Consider the following 21114-nt stretch of genomic DNA (forward strand, 5'->3'; position numbering starts at 1 on the left):
ATTGTTGACTTTATAGGATTTGGCTTTTTTTGAGGAAAGCACTTTGTAAATCTTAAATCAAAGTTTGTATTTGATCACAATATGTCCCTGTGGTATTTTGGATATAGAATTGGCATCATGTTTAGAACATCCTGGGTTCAAGTCCAGCCTCTGACACATACTGACTATGGGATTCTGGATAGATCATTTAAAGTCTTAGTGCCTCAGTTAACTCTCTTAAAGCTACAGATTGGTGAATGGTTGCCAATCCACATTGGTAAAGCAAGTTTCTTTTTTTATTGGTAGATCACTTATGAAATCAAAAGTTTAGTTGCCCCCACCCCCCAAGGCAGCCTCGTAATTTAGCAAACATTTATTAAGCACCTACAGTGTGCAGAGCATTTAGGGTACAAAGCCATAAACATGAAGCCCGCGTTCTACTGGAAAGACACAATATGTACTCAAGGAAAAATCAAGGAGGGGAATGGTACTAGGTACACACAAATGGCTTCATTGGAGGAGTTGGCCTCTGTCCTCCAGTAACCATCCCACTGTGACTTCATGCTCTCTTGCCAACAAGCCTCTGTGTGCCAGAAGACATTTAGTCCATCTGAACTTCATCCAATTCATCCATGAGGCATTGACACTTTACAGGTACGACAGCCGCCTCGGCGGGCTCCTATTGATGGCTTCACTAGTCAGTGTATTGAGAGCAAGATGCTTGTTGAACCCACTGAGAAAAGGTCGTGATCTCTTACCTTTGCCAATAACATTGGAAGAGAGCTTTGAAAAAACTGCCAGTACCAGTGGGGAATGTTAACGGCCTCTATAAAGGCGGGTGATTTTTTATTTTTATTCTTGTTTCCCCCATCCATAAGCAAAGGAAAACCCAGGGGGCTTGTGGCTACTTGAAACAGCTTCTCTGGGGCTTGGCAGGGCAGTTAGGTGTAAACATTTATCAAGGGATTAAGGGATTCTAGCCCCTCTGCCGGCTGGCAAATGCAGTATTTTGTTCTTGGTGTTTTAAATTCACATGGCTGTTAGTGAACTTTCTGAGAGACTTTAGCTGCCAGGCTGCCCACAATGAGGATAATAGAGGATTTTAGTTGCCAGGATGACCAGGACACAAACACAGTGGTGGGAACTAACCTCGGTGAATGAGGAGCTTGAGAAATGTGGAGATGGCAGAACTCTGGAAGTTGACACAACCTTTAATGTAGCCTGTGTCTGCAGGAGTTCTGGCCCTGGAACTTTTGCTTGTCTTTTGCAAACTCACCTTTTTCCTCCTGACTTGCCGAAAGGAATCAATCAGCTGACTCACTGGCATTTAAAAACCCAATTATGTACCAGGCATTGGGAATTCAAAGACAAAAAGGAAGGTGTTCAAACCTGAATTGAGTCAAGAGAAACCCTCAGCCCTTCCCTTTTGGCAAGTGATGTCTGTCTCTTACCGCTTTCCTTTCTGGGCAGGATGGTTCATATGGGAGGCCTGCTGCTACACTCAATTGGAGAAGTCAACATAAACATAGACAAGTATATATACAAAATAAATATAGGGTAATTTTTGGCAGGGAAGGTGGTAGTAACTGGGGTTTTGGGGAAAGGCTTTGTGTAGAAGGTAGCATTTGAGCAGAGATCTGAAAGAGGTGGAGATAAGGAGAGGGACATTGCAGACAGGGATGGAAGATTAAATGTTGCTTATGGGTAAGGAACAGCAGGAAGCCAGGGTGACTTGATTCCTGAGCACTGTAAGGAAAGTCATTTTTAAGAAAACTGGAAAGGTAGTTTGGTGCCGGGTTGTTAATGGCTTTAAATGTTAAAGAAGAGTTTATATTTGATCTTAAAGGCAACAGGGTGCACCATCGGAGTTTACTGAATTAAGGGGGGTGACATGATACGACTTAGGGTTTGTTTGTTTTCCTGCAGGGGGGGGATGGAAAGGGAAGACTGGATGTCCCCATTTCCCTCAGCCACAAAGTTCAGCGGCCACTTAATAGACACGCCGTTGAGTTGTTTCAGTCGTGTCTGACTCCTCATGACCCCATTTGGGGTTTTTTTCACAAAGATACTAGAGGGGTTTGCCATTTCCTTCTCCCCTCCTTTTACAAATGAGGAAACTGAGGCAAACAGGGTTAAGTGACTTGCCCAGGGTCATACAGCTAGTAAGGATCTGAGCCTGGATTTGAACTCACATCTGCCTGACTCCAGGGCCAGCATTCTATCCACTGAGTCCCTAGCTGCCTTTGGAGACCTGATCCCACTACTTGTCACTATGAGTGTTTGACCTCCTTTGATTTACAGCCCTGAGTTGGTTAGCTTCTCCTTTGATACCTTGGTGGCCCTCCACTTCCTGGGTGCTAGATAGAATTAGTATAGACATCTGAGCCCTACCCTAGCTCAGAACTACCAGACTCAGCTGATCCTTCGGTTTCAGCCTCCCCTGGTTCATAGGATTGCAGACTTGTGCCACTATACCCTACTAGACCTGCACTTTTTGGCAGCTTGGTGGTGCAGTGGATAGAGCGCTGGCCCTAGAGCCAGAAAGACCTCAGACACTTACTTGCTGTGTGACCCTGGACCAGTCACTTAACCTCTGTTTGCCTCAGTTTCGTCATCTGTAAAACGGGGGTAATAATAGCCCCTACCTCCTGGTGTTTTTGTGACGATCAGATGAGATAATAATTGTAAAGCACTGGCAAGTACCGTGCCTGGCACATAATAAGCACTATATAAATGTTAGCTATCATCATTATTATTACTTTAGGAAACCATTACTTTAGGAAAACACTTTATCAGCTTTGTGAAGAATATACTGGAGCGATTTCCTCATTTAGGCAAGTGGTTGGAGGATTTCCCCTGGCAAACCAAGGCTCTCAAAGTACATCTAAACCCGTTTTTAAGGCTACGATGTAAACTATGGACTATCACGTTCTAAATTCCTGCTTTCTGTCGCATGGCTGATGTCAATTTATAACCAACAAAGAGGAAACACTTGAGAGATTTGTGGGAAGAGAGAATCACCCAGGCAATGGTTGAGATGCTTATATGATGTTTGTGCTTTCTCTTAGGATCAGACAAGTGGACCTCCCTAGAAAGAAAACTATTTAACAAAGCACTAGCCACTTACAGCAAAGATTTTATTTTTGTACAGAAGATGGTAAGAAAGCCTCTCTTTACTAAAATGAAACAACCTCTCCACCCTACTGTATGTGTGTTAATGTAAGTGGGCTAATGTATATGTGGGCAGGGCTCCTTACCCCAAGTTTGAAAGAAAAAGTTTTAATACAGCAGCTAATAAACAGTGAATTAATTAATCAGCCATATAGTGGCTAAAGATGACTTTGTGTCTTTGGTGTCACTATTCACTCAATAGCCCAGTTTTGAAACCTTGGCATTATTGGAGACTTTTCTTCCTCCCTACCTTTTCATATCCAGGTATTACAAAGACTTATCAGTTCTCTCTCTCTCTGAAACATCGCTTCAATCTCACCTCTCTTCTTTTTCCCCTACTGGGACTACCTTATACAGACTCTCAGCATATATACCTAAGGCATTTTAAAAATAGATCTTCCCAAATCCACTGTCTTCTATTTCAGTCCATTCTTCCTGCTGCTCCCACTTTAATCTTCCTTGCCCATAAATCTGGTCATGTTACCCCATTATTTCAGAAGTTTTGAGTGGCTCCTTTTGCCTCCTGATTAAAGCTCATGCCCTTCTCGCTAGCATTCAAAGCCCTCTAAGACCTGGTATATTTCCATCCTTGTCTCATCTTACTCCCCTCCGTATACTCTGTTCTTTAGGCAAATTGGACAACTCTATGCCAATTTTCTCAGTCCAAACCTTGATTCAGGCTACTCCTTATTCTTGGAATGCCATCCTCAGTTCACCAGGGAATGCCATCCTCAGTTCACCAGTTAAATTCCTGCCTATCCTTTAAAACTCCATCCTTATGTACCTCTTCCAGGGCTTCCCTTCTCCTCACCCCCCAAATAGCTAATTATCTTCCCTTAAAAACCTCACATAGCACTTTGTTTTGTACCTCTCTAATGCACTTATATAATGGTATATATTTCCCTTATTTGTTTTATTTTCATCTACTAGCCTGGAAGATCCTTGAGGGCAAAAATCCTCATTTTGTTCTCAAGGGTAGAGCTCTATCCCTATTTCTAAGACTTCTAAAAAAATTTTTATTACTGTCTTTTGTTGTTATACCCCCTATATTTCCTATGTATCTTTCCCTATTCCTTGTAACAAGAAATCTTCCCTCCTTTTTCCAGAAGAAACCATCCCTAATTAAAAGGGATCTCTCCCCATTCCATCCCTTGGTCCAAAGAATCTCTTTTACCCCTCCTAGAGAACCATTCCTTATGACAAGAAGTCTCTCCCTCTCCCCCTCCCATAGAGTCATCCCTTATGATAAAGAATAAAGGGGAAAAAGTAATTTAGGCAAACTATCATCTAAAGAGTTTGACATTATATGAAGTACCTGGAATTTTTTTGGGGGGGTGGTGGTGGTGGTGGTGGTGGTGCTGTCACTGTCTCATATGCCAAGTTCCTTTGAACAACCTGGCAGAGAAGCATGGACAGACAGGCCAGAGAAATTAATCTTGTACCATATCTCCTTTCATTTGGGGAGGGGAACAGGTCAGTAAAATTCTCTGCCTCCTTGGAGCCAGACTAAGTGATTTTGCAGCTCACCCTTTCTCTTCCTTTTGTCTGTCACTCCAGCTAATGTCAGGGGGACATTTTTTGCCTCTTGAACAAAAAACCAAAAACTGCCATTCATTGAAATGAAAAAAAAATTGCTATTTGAAGGATCTGAAGGTGTTAATCTTAGCAATCTGTCCCCTTCCCTCCAGGTGAAGTCTAAGACAGTGGCCCAATGTGTTGAGTACTACTACACATGGAAAAAAATCATGCGCTTAGGCCGGAAACATCGAACGCGTCTTGCCGAGATCATAGATGACTGTGTGGTAAGTGATAGTGCCGTGCGCTCCCTCCCCTTCCCATCTCCATCCCACCTACACTTATCACCCTAGGGAATAAGGGGGTGGAGATTACTTTTTATGAATATGACTAGTAAAATAAGCCAACAGTTGAGACAGAGGACCTTCTTTCACCTGTCTGGAAAGAGCTTGGCACCCAGTCCCCCCGATTTCAAGGGCCTCTTCTTTGGAAATGGATTTGATTACCTTATCTTCTGATGCCCTAGTCTTTAGCATGAGCCCATCCCACAGCCAGGCAGGAGGGGAATGAGGTCACCCTGAGCTGGAGTTGGGTAGAGAAGGATCAGCTGAATGTGTTTGTTGGTTGACCTCAGCGTGGGCCACGTGTTCCTGATTCCTGATACTGACACAGTGGGAAATGCATTGAATTAGGAATCACTGGACCTGGATTCAAATTTTGCCTCTGTCACTTACTACCTGTGTGAAACTAGACTAGATGCCTTTTAATGTCCTTTCCAACTCTAAATCCATGATACTTTAATCCCAGGGAAATAATTGTATTCTATAAATCTGAGTAAAATGACATGTCTTTGAAAGGAGAAAGCGCACTCTCCCAGTTGATAAGGGGGACACAACTTATTAGTTATCTGTTGACTTACACTTTTTTCAGTGTGTTGAGTGCCCACAGTTTGTTATTTTTATAATAATAACTAGGATGTTTCATTCCTTCTTTGAAGGGCCTTCAGAAATAAGACAAAGGTTATGGAAATAACATGATAGCAGAAATACTATGTTGTTCATCCATGGCCTAGAACCATAGTACAAGCTTTTTTTCCCCCCGTAAGCATGATCTGTAGCCATGACACCTGTATGTGCCTGTAGATATACAGATACAGATACATACAGTAGAAATAAATGGTAATATTATTTCATTTGGAAATGACATCTTCTTGCTGACATTAATAAGCTTCTTTAAGGTTTGTGATGTCACTCAGTCACTGAGCATTTATTGAGCACCTACTATGTGCCAGGCACTTTACTAGTACTGGAGGTACAAAGGCAAAAGACTGTCCCTCCCCTTGAGGAGCTCACAGTGTAATGGGATAGGCAACAAGCAAACAAGTGTGTACAAACAGACTATATGCAGGATGATTAGGAAATAATTTACCAAGGGAAGGCACTAGGATTAAGAAAGGTTTCCTGTAGAAGGTGGGATTTTTAGTTGGGACTTGAAGGAAGCCAGGAGATGAGCATGAGGAGGGGAGAGTCTTTGAGGCATGTGGGACCACCAGAGAAAATGCCTGGAGCTGAGAGTGGGAATATCTTGTTTGTGGAACAGCCAGGAGGCCAGTGTCATTGGACTGGGGAGCACCTAGAGGTAGGTGGGGAAGGGAAAGTGTAAGAAGATGAGAAAGGTGGAGTAGTAGGATGTTAGGTTATGAAGGGCCTCGAATGCCACACAGGATTTTGTATTTAATTCTGGAGGTGATAGGGAGCCACTGGAGTTTATTGAATATGGAGGTGACATGCACTTTTTCTTTATCCCATTTGATCCTTACAACATCCCAGTGAAGTAGGTTCTCAGTCATATAGCATTTATTAAGCCCCTACTGTGTTCCAGGCACTGTGCTAAGTGCTAGGGATATAAATATTGGGGTGGGGGAGGGGAGACAGCACACAAAAGGAAAGCCCAGAAGTGAGGAGTGCAGAGCCAGGTAAGAAATGACATGGATCCCCCCTTCAATCAGAGGGACAGGGTGGTGATGAGATAGAGTACCAAGACTGATGAGGTCTTGCAAGATGATGGGATTTCCTCAAAAATGAGCCTCCGGGGGCATGGTAGAAATGTCAGAGAAGTTCTGGTATCCTCATATGTTGTTTCTGAGTTATTTTTCAGCCTTGTCTGACTCTTTGTTACCCCATTTGGAGTTTTCTTGGCAAAGATACTGGAATGATTGCCTTCTCCAGCTCTTTTTACAGATAAGGAAACTGGGGCAAACAGGGTTCAGTGACGTATTAGTGCAGCTAGTAAGCATCTGAGGCCAGATTTAAACTCAGATCTTCCTGACTCTAGGCCTGGTGCTTTACCCACTATGCCATCGACCTAACCACTATAGAAGAAGAAACTGAGAAAAAGGGGCAGTTAATTGACTTACCCACAGTCACATAGTAAGTGCCTGAGACAACTTTTGAATGAGGATCTTTTAGACTCCCAAGTCTAACTGGTTATCATACTTCTTTCTACCAGGAAGACATTGGCTTACCTTATTTGTAGGAGTATCTGCTTGGCCTCATCTGTACCTGGTGAACAGACAAAGAAAAATGGCCCATAAACCATTGCAAGATATTTAGAAAGTGCTTTTTTTTATGCTAAGTATACTATGTTGGCTATGGGGCAGCTAGGTGTTGAAGTGGATAGAGTACCAGGCCTGGAGCTGGGAAGACTCATCTTCCTGAGTTCAAATCTGGCCTCAGACACTCACTAGCTGTGTGACCTTAGGCAAGTCACTTAGCTTTGTTTGCCTTGGTTTCCTCATCTGTAAAATGAGCTGGAGAAGGAAATGGAAAACCACTCCAGTATCTTTGTCAAGAAAACCCCAAAAATGGAGTCATGAAGAGTCGGGACATGACTGAAAACAGCTGAATAACAACAGCTTTTAGTTATGGAATGGAATACCCAGAAGTTAGGAAACGACCTTTGCTCTCAAGGAATTTATTGGTGAACTGGGGATACAAGACATATCCAATCCAGTCCAGTAAACATTTATTAAGCACCTATGATGTGCCAGTCACTGTGCTAAGAGCTGGGGATCCAATTAATTAAAAGAAAGCCCCTGCCCTCAACAAGCTTATAATCTAAAGACAAAACATTCTATTACAGGTGAAAAGTTAGTTAACAATAAGGCAACCAGAAGAGACTCCATCACAAGTCTGTGATTAATTGCCAGTAAAATTAATTGCCTCTTGAGGGTCAGCAAGGGCTTGATGTTTTTTTGTTTGAGTTCTCACTTCCCAACACAGTCCTGAGCACATAGTAGGAGCATATTCTTGTTGACTTGAATGGAAATGAATGGTATGACCCACCGTTGTGGCAGCGCTACTATAGTGGCAAGACCTCAGGAGACCTCAGTTCTAATCCAGCTCAGCCATTGATTTACTGTGTGACCTGAGGCAAGGCCTCATTAACCTCTGGAGGATTGGACTAGATAGGGTCTCTGAGACTCCTTTAGCCCTCTTGCATTTTTCTGATTCTGTGAGTGCTTTATATCCAGAAGGGGGGTTGGATCAGCGAATAGTGCTAGACTCTAGTTACAGCCAATTTTTTCCTCATTGTCCTGAAGCCTCTTAGATAATGCCCTGCTGCAGCAGAGCTTGTGTTTCCTGATGGTTACAAGCAGCTCTGATTTAAACCTGGGGGATAATGAGAGGTAGGATGTCATGCTGAATAGCGTTTAGAACTTGAACCCAGAAAAGCTGGGGTTCCGACCCTGCTTTGGACACTTAATGGCTGTGTGACTCTGGGAAAGTCACTTTCCCTCTCTGTGCCCCATTTTCTTCATCTATAACATGAGAGATTTGGGCTCAGTGGTCTCTAAGGTTCTATCCAATTCTAAATGTCTTGTCCTGGGAGCCTGTGTTAAGGAGAGTTTGAGAAAAGAGAGTCCTGTGGAAGGAGGATAAAACATCATTGTTGGCTTTGTAAAGTCATCAAGGCTACATCTGTCGAAGTCAGCATTTATTAAGCGCCTACCTTTTGCCAGGCACTGTGCTAAGTGCTGGGGATACAAAAAGAGGCAAAAGAGAGTCTTACAATCTAATGGGGGAGGCAGCATGCAAGCAAATATATACAAGGCAACCTCTATATAGGATAAAAAGGAAATAGTTAACAGAGGAAAGGCACTAGAACTAAGAGGGATTGGGAAAGGCTTTCTGTAAAAGACAGGATTTTAATTCAGACTCAAAGGAAGCCTGTCCAGGAAGATGGAGGTTGGGTTGGTATGGAGGGATGCAGTGGGGAAGACAGAGGAAGGTGGTATTCCTTTGCAGTCCCTTGACTCATTCACTACAATTCTTTAGTAGTGGGGCAGTGCCAGAGGTGTCCACACCAGCATGGCCTGTGAACTCAAGGAGAACAAAACAGCTTACATATGAGATGACTCAAGTTTTCTGAAACAAGAAAATCTTGATTCAAGGCCAGTGGTGTGGGTAACTCAGGTCTCTTTTCTTGTCATTGGGGAAAAAATACTACATAAGCCTCCCGAGAGTTGCTCAAGCAAAATGGAAATTTTTGGTTTGTGAAAGGCCTCAGGTTAGAGTCATAATGGCATCTTCTAGAGAAACAGCTTTGTGAGAGGCAGGTGGGGTAGCTATAGGGAATCGCTCTCAGAGCCAGGAAAACCTGGTTCCCTTCCTGCCTTTCCAACATCCTGGCTGTATGACCTTGGACAAGTCACTTGATCTCTTAAGACTGTCTAGGTCACAAGTGTGAAACAGGCCCCCAGATTAAATGGAATTGGAAAATACTTAACAAAATAAACTAAAGTGCTATGAAACATAGGTAATGTTAATTTGTGGGTTTTTTTAAGTCAACCTGCAATCTACAATCCTTGTGTTAGGTTTATATGCCTCATTTTTATTTGAGTTTGACTCTACTGCTGTAGGCAAGCAACTCTAGAAACTGTCAAGGAAGTACAGACTTGTGTTGGTCAAGGGAGTTTCTTCATCCAGTAAAGGGATGAAATCACAGGTCCAATTCTTTTCCCTAAGCCTGTGTCTCCACTCTCTGGTCCTGAATGGGGTGGTGGGATGGGATTAATGACCTTGGCCCTAGGGGATTGCTGTGGAGTGCTTGCCTTAAAAATAGCAGGAAAGAAAAAAAAAAGAAATATAACAAGGTTTTCTATAACATAGTAGAAGTTATAAAAAGATGATTGCACATAAAACTGCAAATCTATTATATATAATTTGCTATTCCTTTTAAATATATGATAAAATTATCATTGAAAAAAAATAGCAGGGAAGGGTCATTTGGGTTGTACCTCCTTCTTCCCCCAGGTCAATGGCACACTTAGGAAGACACCTCTGGGTGGAGCAAAGGTAAGATTGTTTGATAGGTCATGAGAAGAGGGTAAAAGGAGAAGGGGAAGGGAGAGAAGGAAGTTCAGTAGTAACTGGCAGTTGGAATGAGGAAAAGGCCATGTTCTCTGAACCAAAACCATGTAGAAGATTGCTCTTTTCGATAGTTAACATGTTTCAGGGTCAGAAAATACACGTGACTGCCCTGTAGGGACAGGTTTGATTTCTAGCAAGGCAACTTTCTTCTTTAGAATCTCTTCCTTTTCAATTTGAGTATCTGGGAATGCCTGAAAAGCTATCACGTAGAGCCGTACTCCTCCCTTCCTTCCTTCCCACCAAAGGCAGGGAGACCTGAGCTCCCAGGAGACAGGAAGAAAGAGCCAGGTTATCATTTCTCTCCTCCCCTGCACATTTAGAAGGTTGGAATGCAGGGTGCCTGAGGTAGCTTCTGGTAAGAAGAAGTATAATATGGAAGAAGGAACAGGTTCACCCCCACCTCACCTTCAAGCTAGCTGTAGGGCCTTTTATGCAAATTATTTTTGCCTTTCTGAGACTTGATTTCCTTACCTGTAAATTGGGTATAATGATATTTGGCCTACCTTCTTCCAAAGAGTTATTGGGATGATCAGATGAGAATAATAGTTGCATAACAATTAAGTGCTATTATGAAAGCAAGATAAAATATTTCTTTATGGTCTTATACTCATTATGTTCATAGATGGGATTGACATAAGACATTGGCAAGCCCCCTGCCAAGCTAGAAAGCTTCTGAGTGCAGAGGGCCCGAAGTGACTGTGTGTTATCCAAAGACTAGAAAGCCTAAGGCCAGAACGCATCATACAGTGTGAAAACACGTACATGCCATATTTACCGTCCCCACCCTCTCTCTCCAGTCACCATCGCCACCTTGTGGCAATGTCATTCTAAAATAGAAGAAGGAAAAATGATTGGAATAATTAAAAATTCCACCCCCCCATTCCTAAAGGACAGTGACTTGTCTAGAGTTATCCAGCAATCAGTAGTAAAAATAAGTAGGGCCTAAATCTAACAGTTGTCACTTTCTTTACCAGTTCCTTATTGTTTAGAACAAAACAGTGATGTAAGAAAGTCTTGGTATATTGTATGAGAGAAGGAGAAATAAATTAATTCCAAGTGAGTGAGATACTGTGTTTGCATTTAGCATATTGTTTCCACTTAAGTCTCATATTTGAATGTTTGTTTTTTTGTTTTTTGTTTGTTTTATTCTGTCCATGCTGGAAGTATAGTGTCCATTAGTCAGTCTAGTCCCATTACTCATCAGCATGGGAGATTTGACCTGGCTGGTCACCCCTTTCTTTAGGCAGCCTGGTAGCTTCCTATTCCCAGGAACTCATTATATTCATTCCAGTCTTAGTGTGGACACCCACTCAGTTTAGCTTGCTACAGCTCAGAATTCCTGAATTCAACCAATCCACCAGTCTCAGCTTCCCCAGTAGCAGAGATTATAGGCACATGCCTCCACAGCAAGGCCTGATAGTTGAGTCATAAACATCTGTCCCAGAAAAGGACCAGGCAGCTGCTGCAGTGCCAGCTCGCTGACTCTGTGTCTCCCCACAGGGTTGGGAGGTACCCTAGAGGGCAATAGCCCTGAACCCTCCAGCCAAGGGGAAGTAGGAGAGGGACCAGGAGGGCATGAGAGAAAATATAGCAGTTCCTTATTAACTTTTCAAGCTGGTTCTTAGTCTTGTTACCAGTGGGGATCATGTTCCACCTCCATATTCTTCACATGTCTTGGTATGGGAGAATACAGATTTTTGGATATTTTTTTGTTTTATTTTAAATTTCCAAATTCTCTACCTGTTGAGAAGGCAAGAAATATAATACCCATCATATATAGAATACAGATCTTTGTGGGGTTTTTCAAATTTAATCTTTATTTTGAGTTACAAATTCTCTCTCTCCTTCTAATCCCTCCTCCACCCATTGAGAAGGCAAGACATATGATACCCATTATATGTAAAATACAGATTTTACAATGAAAAGGCCAGGGAACTTTTTTAAATGGTCTTGCTGAGCAAAGTGAGAGAATTCAGATCTAGGGGCCTGTCTGTGTGGATGGCAAACCTGCCAAAAACAGTAAAAGAACCAGTAAAGAGAGAAAAACATCATCCTTGACCTATGGCCCCAAGACTGCCAGCCCCAGATTTGTAGGAGACTTTGAGCCCCTTTGAGGGGAATGGGGGCCATGCATGGCTTAGCCTTTCTTCTTTCTTAGCCCCTCTGTTCTGCTCCTCGATAATTATGACACTTGGGGATTTTCTCCCTCTTTCCGTTTTGTTATCTTTGCCCTTTTGTGACTAGACGAGTGAAGAAGAGGAGGATGTAGAAGATGATGATGACTTGGAAGAAGACAGAAAGTCCGCAAAAGAAGATGACCCTGATGTGCAGAAGTCTCCAGATCCTCCGCCAATCACGCTGGTGGCACCCATAGACCTGCCAACGCTTCAGAGCCTTACGCCCTCCTCAGTCTCCTTTGTCTGTGAAATGCCAAACTGTGGTTCCGTAAGTGTCCTTCACTGTTAATCGAGCAGCTAGTGTTGGGGTGGGGGTAGAGGGGAAAGGGGAGATGCAGGTGGTCCTCACATATAGGAGCTCCTGGAAAGATTTAGTATAAATCACACTTTTGCAAGTGGGATCCCATGTGCCCACTGCTTCTTGGATCATTATTTTGTGACTGCTTTAATTTAATTTGTGGTACATCTTCTGTAATCAGTGGCTTCTGACACTTGTTCAGTCATTTTATTTGTGTCCAGCTCTTTGTGACCCCACTTGGGGTTTTCTGGGTAAAAATACTAAAGTGGTTTGCCATTTCCTTCTCCAGCTCATTTTACAGATGAGGAAACTGAGGCAAACAAGGTTAAGTGACTTGCTGTCAGGGTCACACAGCTAGTCACACAGCTGGCTGGATTTGAACTCAGGTCTTCCTGACTCTAGGACTTCCTGCTCTGTGCCACCTAGCTGTATACATTTAATTACATAAGGAGAGTTATGCATGTTAAAGAAAACTGGAAGAGGACCCTTTTTGTAAAGTATAATGGGAATACTCACCCCCTGATGAGGTTACAGGTCTGGGTTTTCCTGTATTCACATATATAGGAATAGGGATATTCCAGTAGATAAGACAGATAGGTGAGATGCTCTATACATCACACTAGTTACATTCTTACATGCATAAATACATGTATGTGTGCTGTATGTATACACACTATATGTGCATATAATAAAGTTGTACATTGTTTTATCATATGCAGTTTACATGTGTGCACCTATGTGTATTTTTATATTGCACACATATATATACATCCATAAAATGTATTTACATACTTGTGTGTGTGTGTATGTATGTATGTATATGTGTATTCCTTGAAGTTTTGAGTCCTGTTAATTTGAAATTTGTTAAAATTGAGACAGACTTGGTGGAAGTATTCTTTGACCCTGTATACTTTTCCCCCCCTCCCCCCAAAAAGGATTTTAATTAGAGTCCTATAAACAATATCAGAAGAGGGTGTATGTGTGTGTGTGTGTGTGTGTGTGTGTGTGTGTGTGTGCCATTTAACAGAACAGATTTCCTCTCCAGCACCATTTATTTCACATAAAATGAATATGACGCTCACAACTATTCCTTAAAGCAGGTTCCCAAAGGATCTCTAATTGAACACTATTAGCTTGGTTGAGTTGTTCTGAATGCCTAACTGCAGTGCTGCAAGTATCTTACTATTTAACGACTGGTCTTATTTTTTTAAATGTTAGTGATTGAAGAGTGATTCCTTCCCTCCCTGTTCCCCTCCTTGGGCCTGACCATTCGTCTGAATTAGGAGTATTTTCCTAGATCAGTTTTCCTGAAGATGGAGCCCTCCTGTATGGGTTGTGTCCAGGAGGGCCATTCTGCATCTCCAGGAATTGGAGGTTGCTCCCTCTCCGTACTGGTGTGAAGAGCGGGCATCGTGTCCAGCTTCCTTAAGGCTTGTATTCTTCACAGGCTGGTGAGGGTTCTTCAGGTGTAAAAGAAGGCTCCTTGCTAGAAGGAACTGCACATCCCTCAGATAAAACCAGTAGTATTTCCTGTTGAAATGCTAATCCAAAATCGCAGTCAATTCATATGCAGTTAGAGGACAGGATCGTAGATTTAGTGCTCAAAGGCATCTGTAGAGGTCATCTAGTTCAACCCCCTTGTTTTACAGGTGAAGAAATTGAGGCCCAGAGAACTTAAGTGACTTCTCTAAGGCCACGTAGACGATAGTAACCATCTGAGGTGAGATTTTAACCCAGATGTTCTAGACTGGGCAGCTAGGTAGTGCAGTGGATAGAGCATTAGGTCTGGAGGCAGGAAGATCTGAGTTCAAATCCAGCCTCAGACACTGACAGGCTGTGTGACCCTGGACAAGTCACTTAATCCCTATTTGCCTTAGTTCCTCATCTGTAAGATGGGAGTGCACTGGAGAAGGAAGTGGCAAAGCACTCCAGTATCTTTGCCAAGAAAACGCCATGGCAGAGTCAGACATGACTGAATAACTTCTGGATTGCAGTTCAAGGACACCATACTTCCTGTCTAAGAGAATTAGGTTAAAAAAATTAAAAAGATGGGAGACTTGGAAGCAAAGACTAAAACATCAAGATCTTGTATCTGTCTTTATCATTCAGTGACCTGGAATTCCCATAGGGATCTTTTGTGATTTGATTCTGGAATGATGAACTTTTTCTTTAAAAAAAAAAAAAATTGTTTTATTAAAAACTTGAAAACTTAACACTAGGCATTGATACCAACTATGTTTTTATAATAATTTTATAATATATTTATAGTATTTAAATTAATTTCAATGCATAAAGTATTTTCAGCCACTTCTAAGCCTTCATCAGGATTCTTTTGGCCATTCATTTTTTCCTTTTATACAGATGTAATTAGTGTGTGCGCCATTCTTCTGACTCTGCTTTGTTTGCTTTGCATTATTTCATTAAGGTTTTTCCAGATTTGCTTATTTCTCGTTTTTGCTATTCTTAAATGCACTGGAGAAGGAAATGGCAAACCACTCCAGTATCCTTGTCAGGCAAACCCTTAACAGGGTCACAAAGAGTCAGACGAAAAGGACAAGACTAAACAACAAATTCCATTACAGTAAATGTTGACAACCATTGCACCATTGTTGGACATTAAGGTTGTTTTGATTGTGTGATTACATATATGTTACGCATGAAAATCTAAGAAGAGTGAGCTCCTGTATATTTGCACACACATAACAAGTTGAGGATGTAGTCTCAACAATAGAATTAGTCAAACAACGTAATTATTTTTATGAGGCTCTATGATGCTAGATTGCTCTCTAGAAATAGTCTTCAGTTGTAAACCAGCCACGAGTGAGTTTTCCTATTCCTGTACAACCCCTTCAGCATTAAATTTTGTTGCTTCTAATAATATTTCGCCAATTGGAGAGGTATGTGGTGACACCTTAGAGGTGTTTTAATTCGCATCTCTTTAATTACTAATGAGGTTGAGCATTTTTTTCTAATGTTTGTTAACAATTTGTGTTTTGAAAATATCATTTGCTCATATCTGTTGATCATTTATCCAGTGTGAACTGGGAATTACCACTCACTTTTTATTATTTTCTTATCTGTACATTCAGATGTCAAATCTGTCATATATGGCATGGCTTTAAATTTCAATCTCTGTGACTTTTTTTTTTTTTAGAAACTGGGTGTTTTCTGGGAATTTTCCTTAGTATCTTTATGATAAAATGTTGAGTGGGTGTATTTCTCCTTTGTTTTCTTTGCTCTTGTCTGAAATACCTACCAAAGCGACGTTTTTTCAATGATTAAAAGCTTCATGGGGGCAGGGTATCATCTTATCAGCATTCCCTCCCATTCTCAGCGATGGGAGACTGTGCCTGACCTATCACAGGCTGTGAGACAGTTGACTGACCTACTTTTAAATCTAACAAGGGGATCAAATGAGATCATGTGTGTAATGTACTTTGCAACCTTTAAAGCCCTCTAAAGGAATAAAAAAGCATTTATTAAGTGTTCACCATGTGCAAAGCCTGGGGATACAAATACAAAAACAAGACAGTCTTTGTCCATATGTTCTTAGTGCTTATGTTTTTTTTTAAATCAATAAATATTTATTAAGCACTTACCATGGTGCTCAACACTATGTTAAGAACTGGAGAATACAAAAAGGGGGCAAAAGATGCTCCTTGCCCTCAGGGAGCTTATACTCTAATGTAATTTAAAAAAAAAAAAAGAAAAAGAAATTTTGGTAACAAAATAAGCATAGTAAAACAAAACAAATTCCTGCATTGGCTATATACAAAAATATGCATGTCTCATTCTGTACCCTAAGTATATCACCTCTCTTGTCAGGAAGTTATAAGGCTAAAAGAGCTTAAATTCTAATAGGAGGAGGCAATATTCATAGGAAAGTGGGGTAGTTTGGTATGGAAGTTACCGGAATGATTACCGGATCTATAGCGGAGTCCATTGACGTATACCTCCCAGCAGCAGTAACAGGGTTGATTTGATCATGGTTCTAAAGGCCGAAAGCAAGGGGAAAATGGAGAGGGAATAGGGAATAAAATGAAGCATGGCTGGTAGCCTTCCTGAAATTGTTGGCCAGGTGAGGTGCAATCCCTAATCAGTACAACAGGCCTTTAGGGTGGAAATTTAAAGGATAAATGGGTTAAAACCTCCCTGCCTTACGAGAAAATGTTTAGGGCCCTGCATGAAATAATGGGCCACGGGAAGCAGTCACTAGTGTGGTCAGCAGGGTTCCAGGGCAGAAATTTTAGAGGTGAAAGGGTTAGACTGTGCTCTCTCTGGTTCTGATGGAGAGAAGACCAGAGAGAAGGGAGCAAAGGCCCCTCAACCCCCTACTGGAAAAGACTAGATTCCCGCTCTATCCAAAGCCTTAGCATGGTACTTCCTGATCTAAGGGTGTTCCTAGGAAACCTTGCGTTTTCCTCCAATGTTCACTATTACTTATTATTACTAATATTGTTTTTGGGATTGTAGATGTCACGTATGCTTCCTTTCTTACCCAGGTGTTCAGCTCTCGGCAGGCACTGAATGGCCACGCCCGCATCCATGGTGGTACAAACCAGGTGGCCAAAGCCCGGTGCTCGGTTCCGCCTACCAAGCAGAAGCAAGGTACCCAGAGCGGGTACTGTTCTGTGAAGAGCTCACCAGCTCACAGCACTGCAAGTGGTGAGACTGACCCAACCACTGTCTTCCCCTGCAAGGAGTGTGGGAAGTAAGTAAGACCAGGATCAACAGATTGAATTCTCTTATTGCACTGCATTCAGTTCTCATTGTTCAGTAAGACCCTAGGTTAAGAAGGTGGGTACTCTTCAGCCAGGAAAGAGGAAGGCTGAGTCAGGCTCACATTTAAAATTGGCAAATATGCTTTTTAAAATTTGTTTCTAAAAGTGTTGTACCTTTACATTCATTTCTAGATATATCCTTCCTTCCCTCTTCATACCCAGCAGGCCATCCTATAGGACAAACTTTTTTAAAAGATAGAAAAACAGCAGTTTTGCGAAACGAACCAGTATATTGGCTGTCTCTGATAGTACAGTCAGTAGTCTACACTCCCATGTGGCTGCATAGTAGGGCCTGAATCAAGAAGTTCTGAGCTCAAATCCAGCCTCAGATGCATACAGGTTGTGTGACCCTGGGCAAGTCATTTAACCTCTGTTTGCCTCAGTCTCCTCAACCGTAAATTGGAGAGAATAGGAGCACCTACCTTGCAGGATTGTTTAACGTTTGTAAAGGGCTTAGCGCAGCATCTGGCACGTGGTAGGTGCTATTCCCTTGCCTACCTCTGAATTAAAGAGAAGGAGGTTCCTTATCTTGTCTCTTCTTCAGGGTCTCTCTTGGTCATCATTATTAGATATCACTCAGTTTTGTTCATTGTCACTAACATTAATTATACACAGAGCATTGTGGTAGACCCCAAGAGAAAGGTAAGGACTAATGAACTGTAGTTCTTGCTCTCATTAATCTAATAATGGTGAAATAACACTGGCAGATAGGTGTATTATAACAGAAAATAAGGCATCCTGAATGCAGAAGGTACAAGGACTCTTGTTAGTTCAGAAGGAAAGCTCATCACTGCTGACTAAGGGATCTAGGAAGATTTCATGGAGGGGCCTAGGGAGGCGTTTGAGTTTGGCCTTTAAAGGATTGTAGCGGGCAGTGGCAGGGTAGGTTTTGGAAGAAATGTGGACAGGCATTTAGGCATCAGGCCAATGTGAGCAGAGCATGGAGGCAGGAGAGGGCAGGCCACCTAGTCATGTGAGCAACAAAAAGCCATATTATAGGCCTGTGAGAACCATTCAAGGAAGATACTTGACAATGAAATGGGGGTAGAGGGACGGCAAGAGGCAAGGAGATAAAAGTAGTAGAAATTATTACCTTACTCCACAGTGCTCAGGATGGTGCCACTGCTTCCTGGGGGAGCCCCCCTCCACTTTTGGATAGCTAGAATTGTTAGGAATTACTTCAAGCCCAAATCTGCCTCTGCAGTTTCCACCCAGTTTTCCTCATTCTGTCCAGTAAAACATAAGCACTTCTTCCATGTGACAGCACTCCAAATGTGTGGAAGCATTTATTATGTCCCCCCTTTCCTACATTTTGGCCCATTAAATTTCATCTTTTTAAAATTGGTCTAGTGTTCTAGCTTGTCCAGATCTTCTTAAACCCCGATTTTGTCATCTAGTGTGATAGCTATAATTCCCGGGTTTGTGCCATCTGCGGATCTGGTCACCCTGCCATCTGTGTATTTATCTTAATCACTGATAAAAATGGTAAACAAAGGGTAGGATCAAGCTCAGATCACTGGGGCACTCCACCAGATACCACCTAAGTTGGACTCTTGACATTAAGGATGGCGTTTTGGGTCCGGCTGATTGGCTAATTCTTCCTGCCTTTGCTGGAGTCCAGCTGCATTTCTCCACCTTTTACACAAGAATTGCAAAAGGCATGGTCAGTTAGTTTGCTAAAAATCAAAGTTAACTAGATGAACGACATTTTGTAGAGCCACCAACTGGCAACTCTGTCCAAATAAATGAAATGAGGTTAACCTGTTCTTTATATTTTTAAAAGTTAAGGCTTATTATTTTTTATTATTTTCTTTTACATCACTCATTTCCATATATAATCTTCCATGCACAAACACACCTTCCTTATGACAAATACCAAGTAAGTAAAAACCAACTGATAGTACGACCACATCTAAGAACATATGAAACATTTGTACTCATAATTCCCTAAAGGAATCATGAACTCTATTCCAAGACCAAGATCGTTCATCACAAATAATGAGTTCGGCTTCCTGTGAACATGATTTTCATTTATGTTATTATGGTTATTGTGTATATTGGTTCTTCTGGTTTTGCTTTCTTCAGTCTGGGTCTGTTCATACAAGTCTTCCTATGTTTCTCATAGAATATAACCTAACAACCAAAGGCAAGCTAGATTGTTGTGGTTGAGTTGTTTCAGTCGTGTCTGACTCTTTGTGACCCCGTTTTGGGATTTTCTTGGCAAAGACACTGGAATGGTTTTCCAGTTCCTTCTCCAGCTCATTTTACAGATGAGAAACTGAGGCAAACAGAGTTAAGTGACTTTCCCAGTGTCACACAGCTAGTAAGTATCTGAGGCCAGACTTGAACTCATGTAGATCAGTCCAGTGCTCTGTCCACCGTGCATTGGAGCTAATAAGACCAGAGTTCAAATCCAGTCTCAAACACTTACTAGCTCTGTGACCCTGGGCGAGTCATTTAACCTCTATCTGTCTCAGTTAACTCTTCTGTTAAATAAAGATAATAATTGCACCTACCACCCAAGTTTGTCATGAGGATCAGATGTGATAATATTTGTAAAGTGCTTTGCAAACCTTAAAGCACTATGTAAATGCTAGCTTTCATTATTAACTGTGGCCTTTACTTTATGACGTCTGTTACTCTGAGAGAGTGGATTTAATTTGTCATCTCTGTAGTGAAGCAACCTTTTCATTATTGCCGCTAGTCTCCCCATGACTAAAGCCTGAAAGATAAAGGACAGGAATTAACTACGAGCTGTGTCTAAACTGGTAGCTTTCTATGATACAGTAAAGACCATCAAAGAGGAATCTTTATTTGAGTGATGTCAGTGCACTGGCAAGAACTTCCAGGTTTGGGCCCGTTTTTCTCTAAAAAGGGCAAATGTCTTGATGGCTGGGGGCTTGTCCTGTTTTCTATTTGAAGTATTTATTATAACTAAAATAACAACAGTAATAGAGGAGAAGGTGTTATGATGTGAAGGATAGAGCCGGCTTTTGAGTCCTGCCTTTGGCATATGCTAGCTCTGTCACAAGAGGCAAGTTTCAATGCTGTAGGCAACTCCGACATGGTAAGTTATAGTCTGGGTTGTTGATCTGTGTCAGTGGAGGGAGTTTCCATACTGAGAGATTTCCCCACACTTGTTCAAGTCACTGGCCTGACTCAAAATGATGGTGTTAAAAGTTTGCAAAGTGCTTATACCTTTGTTTTCTCATTCGAGTCTTCCAAATCATTTTGTGGAGAAGGGTCTATAGGTTTCATTTTCTCCATCTTACAGATGAGGAAACTGAGTCTCAAGAGAATATGATAATCATGTTGCTAGTGAGTATCAGAGGTGGGGTGTAAGCCTAGGTCTTCCTGATGTCAAGTCTAGTATTCTGTCCACCCTACCGCCATCGATAAAGACAAATAATCAAATAAACATACAAAAATAAGGAATAGAATCTTACCTGGATTTCTTAGCATTTAACAGAGTAGAATCAAACAAATAATAAACAAAGAAATGCATTCTGTCTGACCTCCTTTCATTTTTTGCCTTTGTTTTTATTTTTTAGATAAGTACTTGGAATTATCTAGTCTATACAGTTCTGGTGCCGTTGATAACACATTAACATTTCAGATAGGTCTCATTGTATTCATAATTCTTTTTTTTCCCCTTAAATGGCAGATATGTAATGGCCTTGACTAGAATATTCTCTCTTCTTTTTTCTCCTCTTAGCTCTTCATATCCTTCCAAATGGGGACAAAGAACAGTTTTACTGACA

At 41.6% G+C, this 21114-nt stretch overlaps 1 protein-coding gene across 2 annotated transcripts in view; it reads left to right on the forward strand.

The window, feature by feature from the left end:
* The window catches only part of TRERF1 (transcriptional regulating factor 1), an 89124-nt gene that overhangs the window by 62876 nt on the left and 5134 nt on the right, over positions 1–21114 (forward strand). Inside the window, exons 11-15 of one of the 2 annotated variants that reach the window (XM_036768913.1) lie at positions 3048–3136; positions 4839–4952; positions 9981–10022; positions 12342–12542; positions 17075–17283. In XM_036768913.1, coding sequence (XP_036624808.1) covers positions 3048–3136; positions 4839–4952; positions 9981–10022; positions 12342–12542; positions 17075–17283 — 655 coding nt within the window. The remainder of the gene's footprint in view (positions 1–3047; positions 3137–4838; positions 4953–9980; positions 10023–12341; positions 12543–17074; positions 17284–21114) is intronic. The other variant, XM_036768914.1, reaches the window with a different exon arrangement.

This window comes from Trichosurus vulpecula, chromosome 7 (genome assembly GCF_011100635.1).
Source record: "Trichosurus vulpecula isolate mTriVul1 chromosome 7, mTriVul1.pri, whole genome shotgun sequence".
Lineage (NCBI taxonomy): Eukaryota > Metazoa > Chordata > Mammalia > Diprotodontia > Phalangeridae > Trichosurus > Trichosurus vulpecula.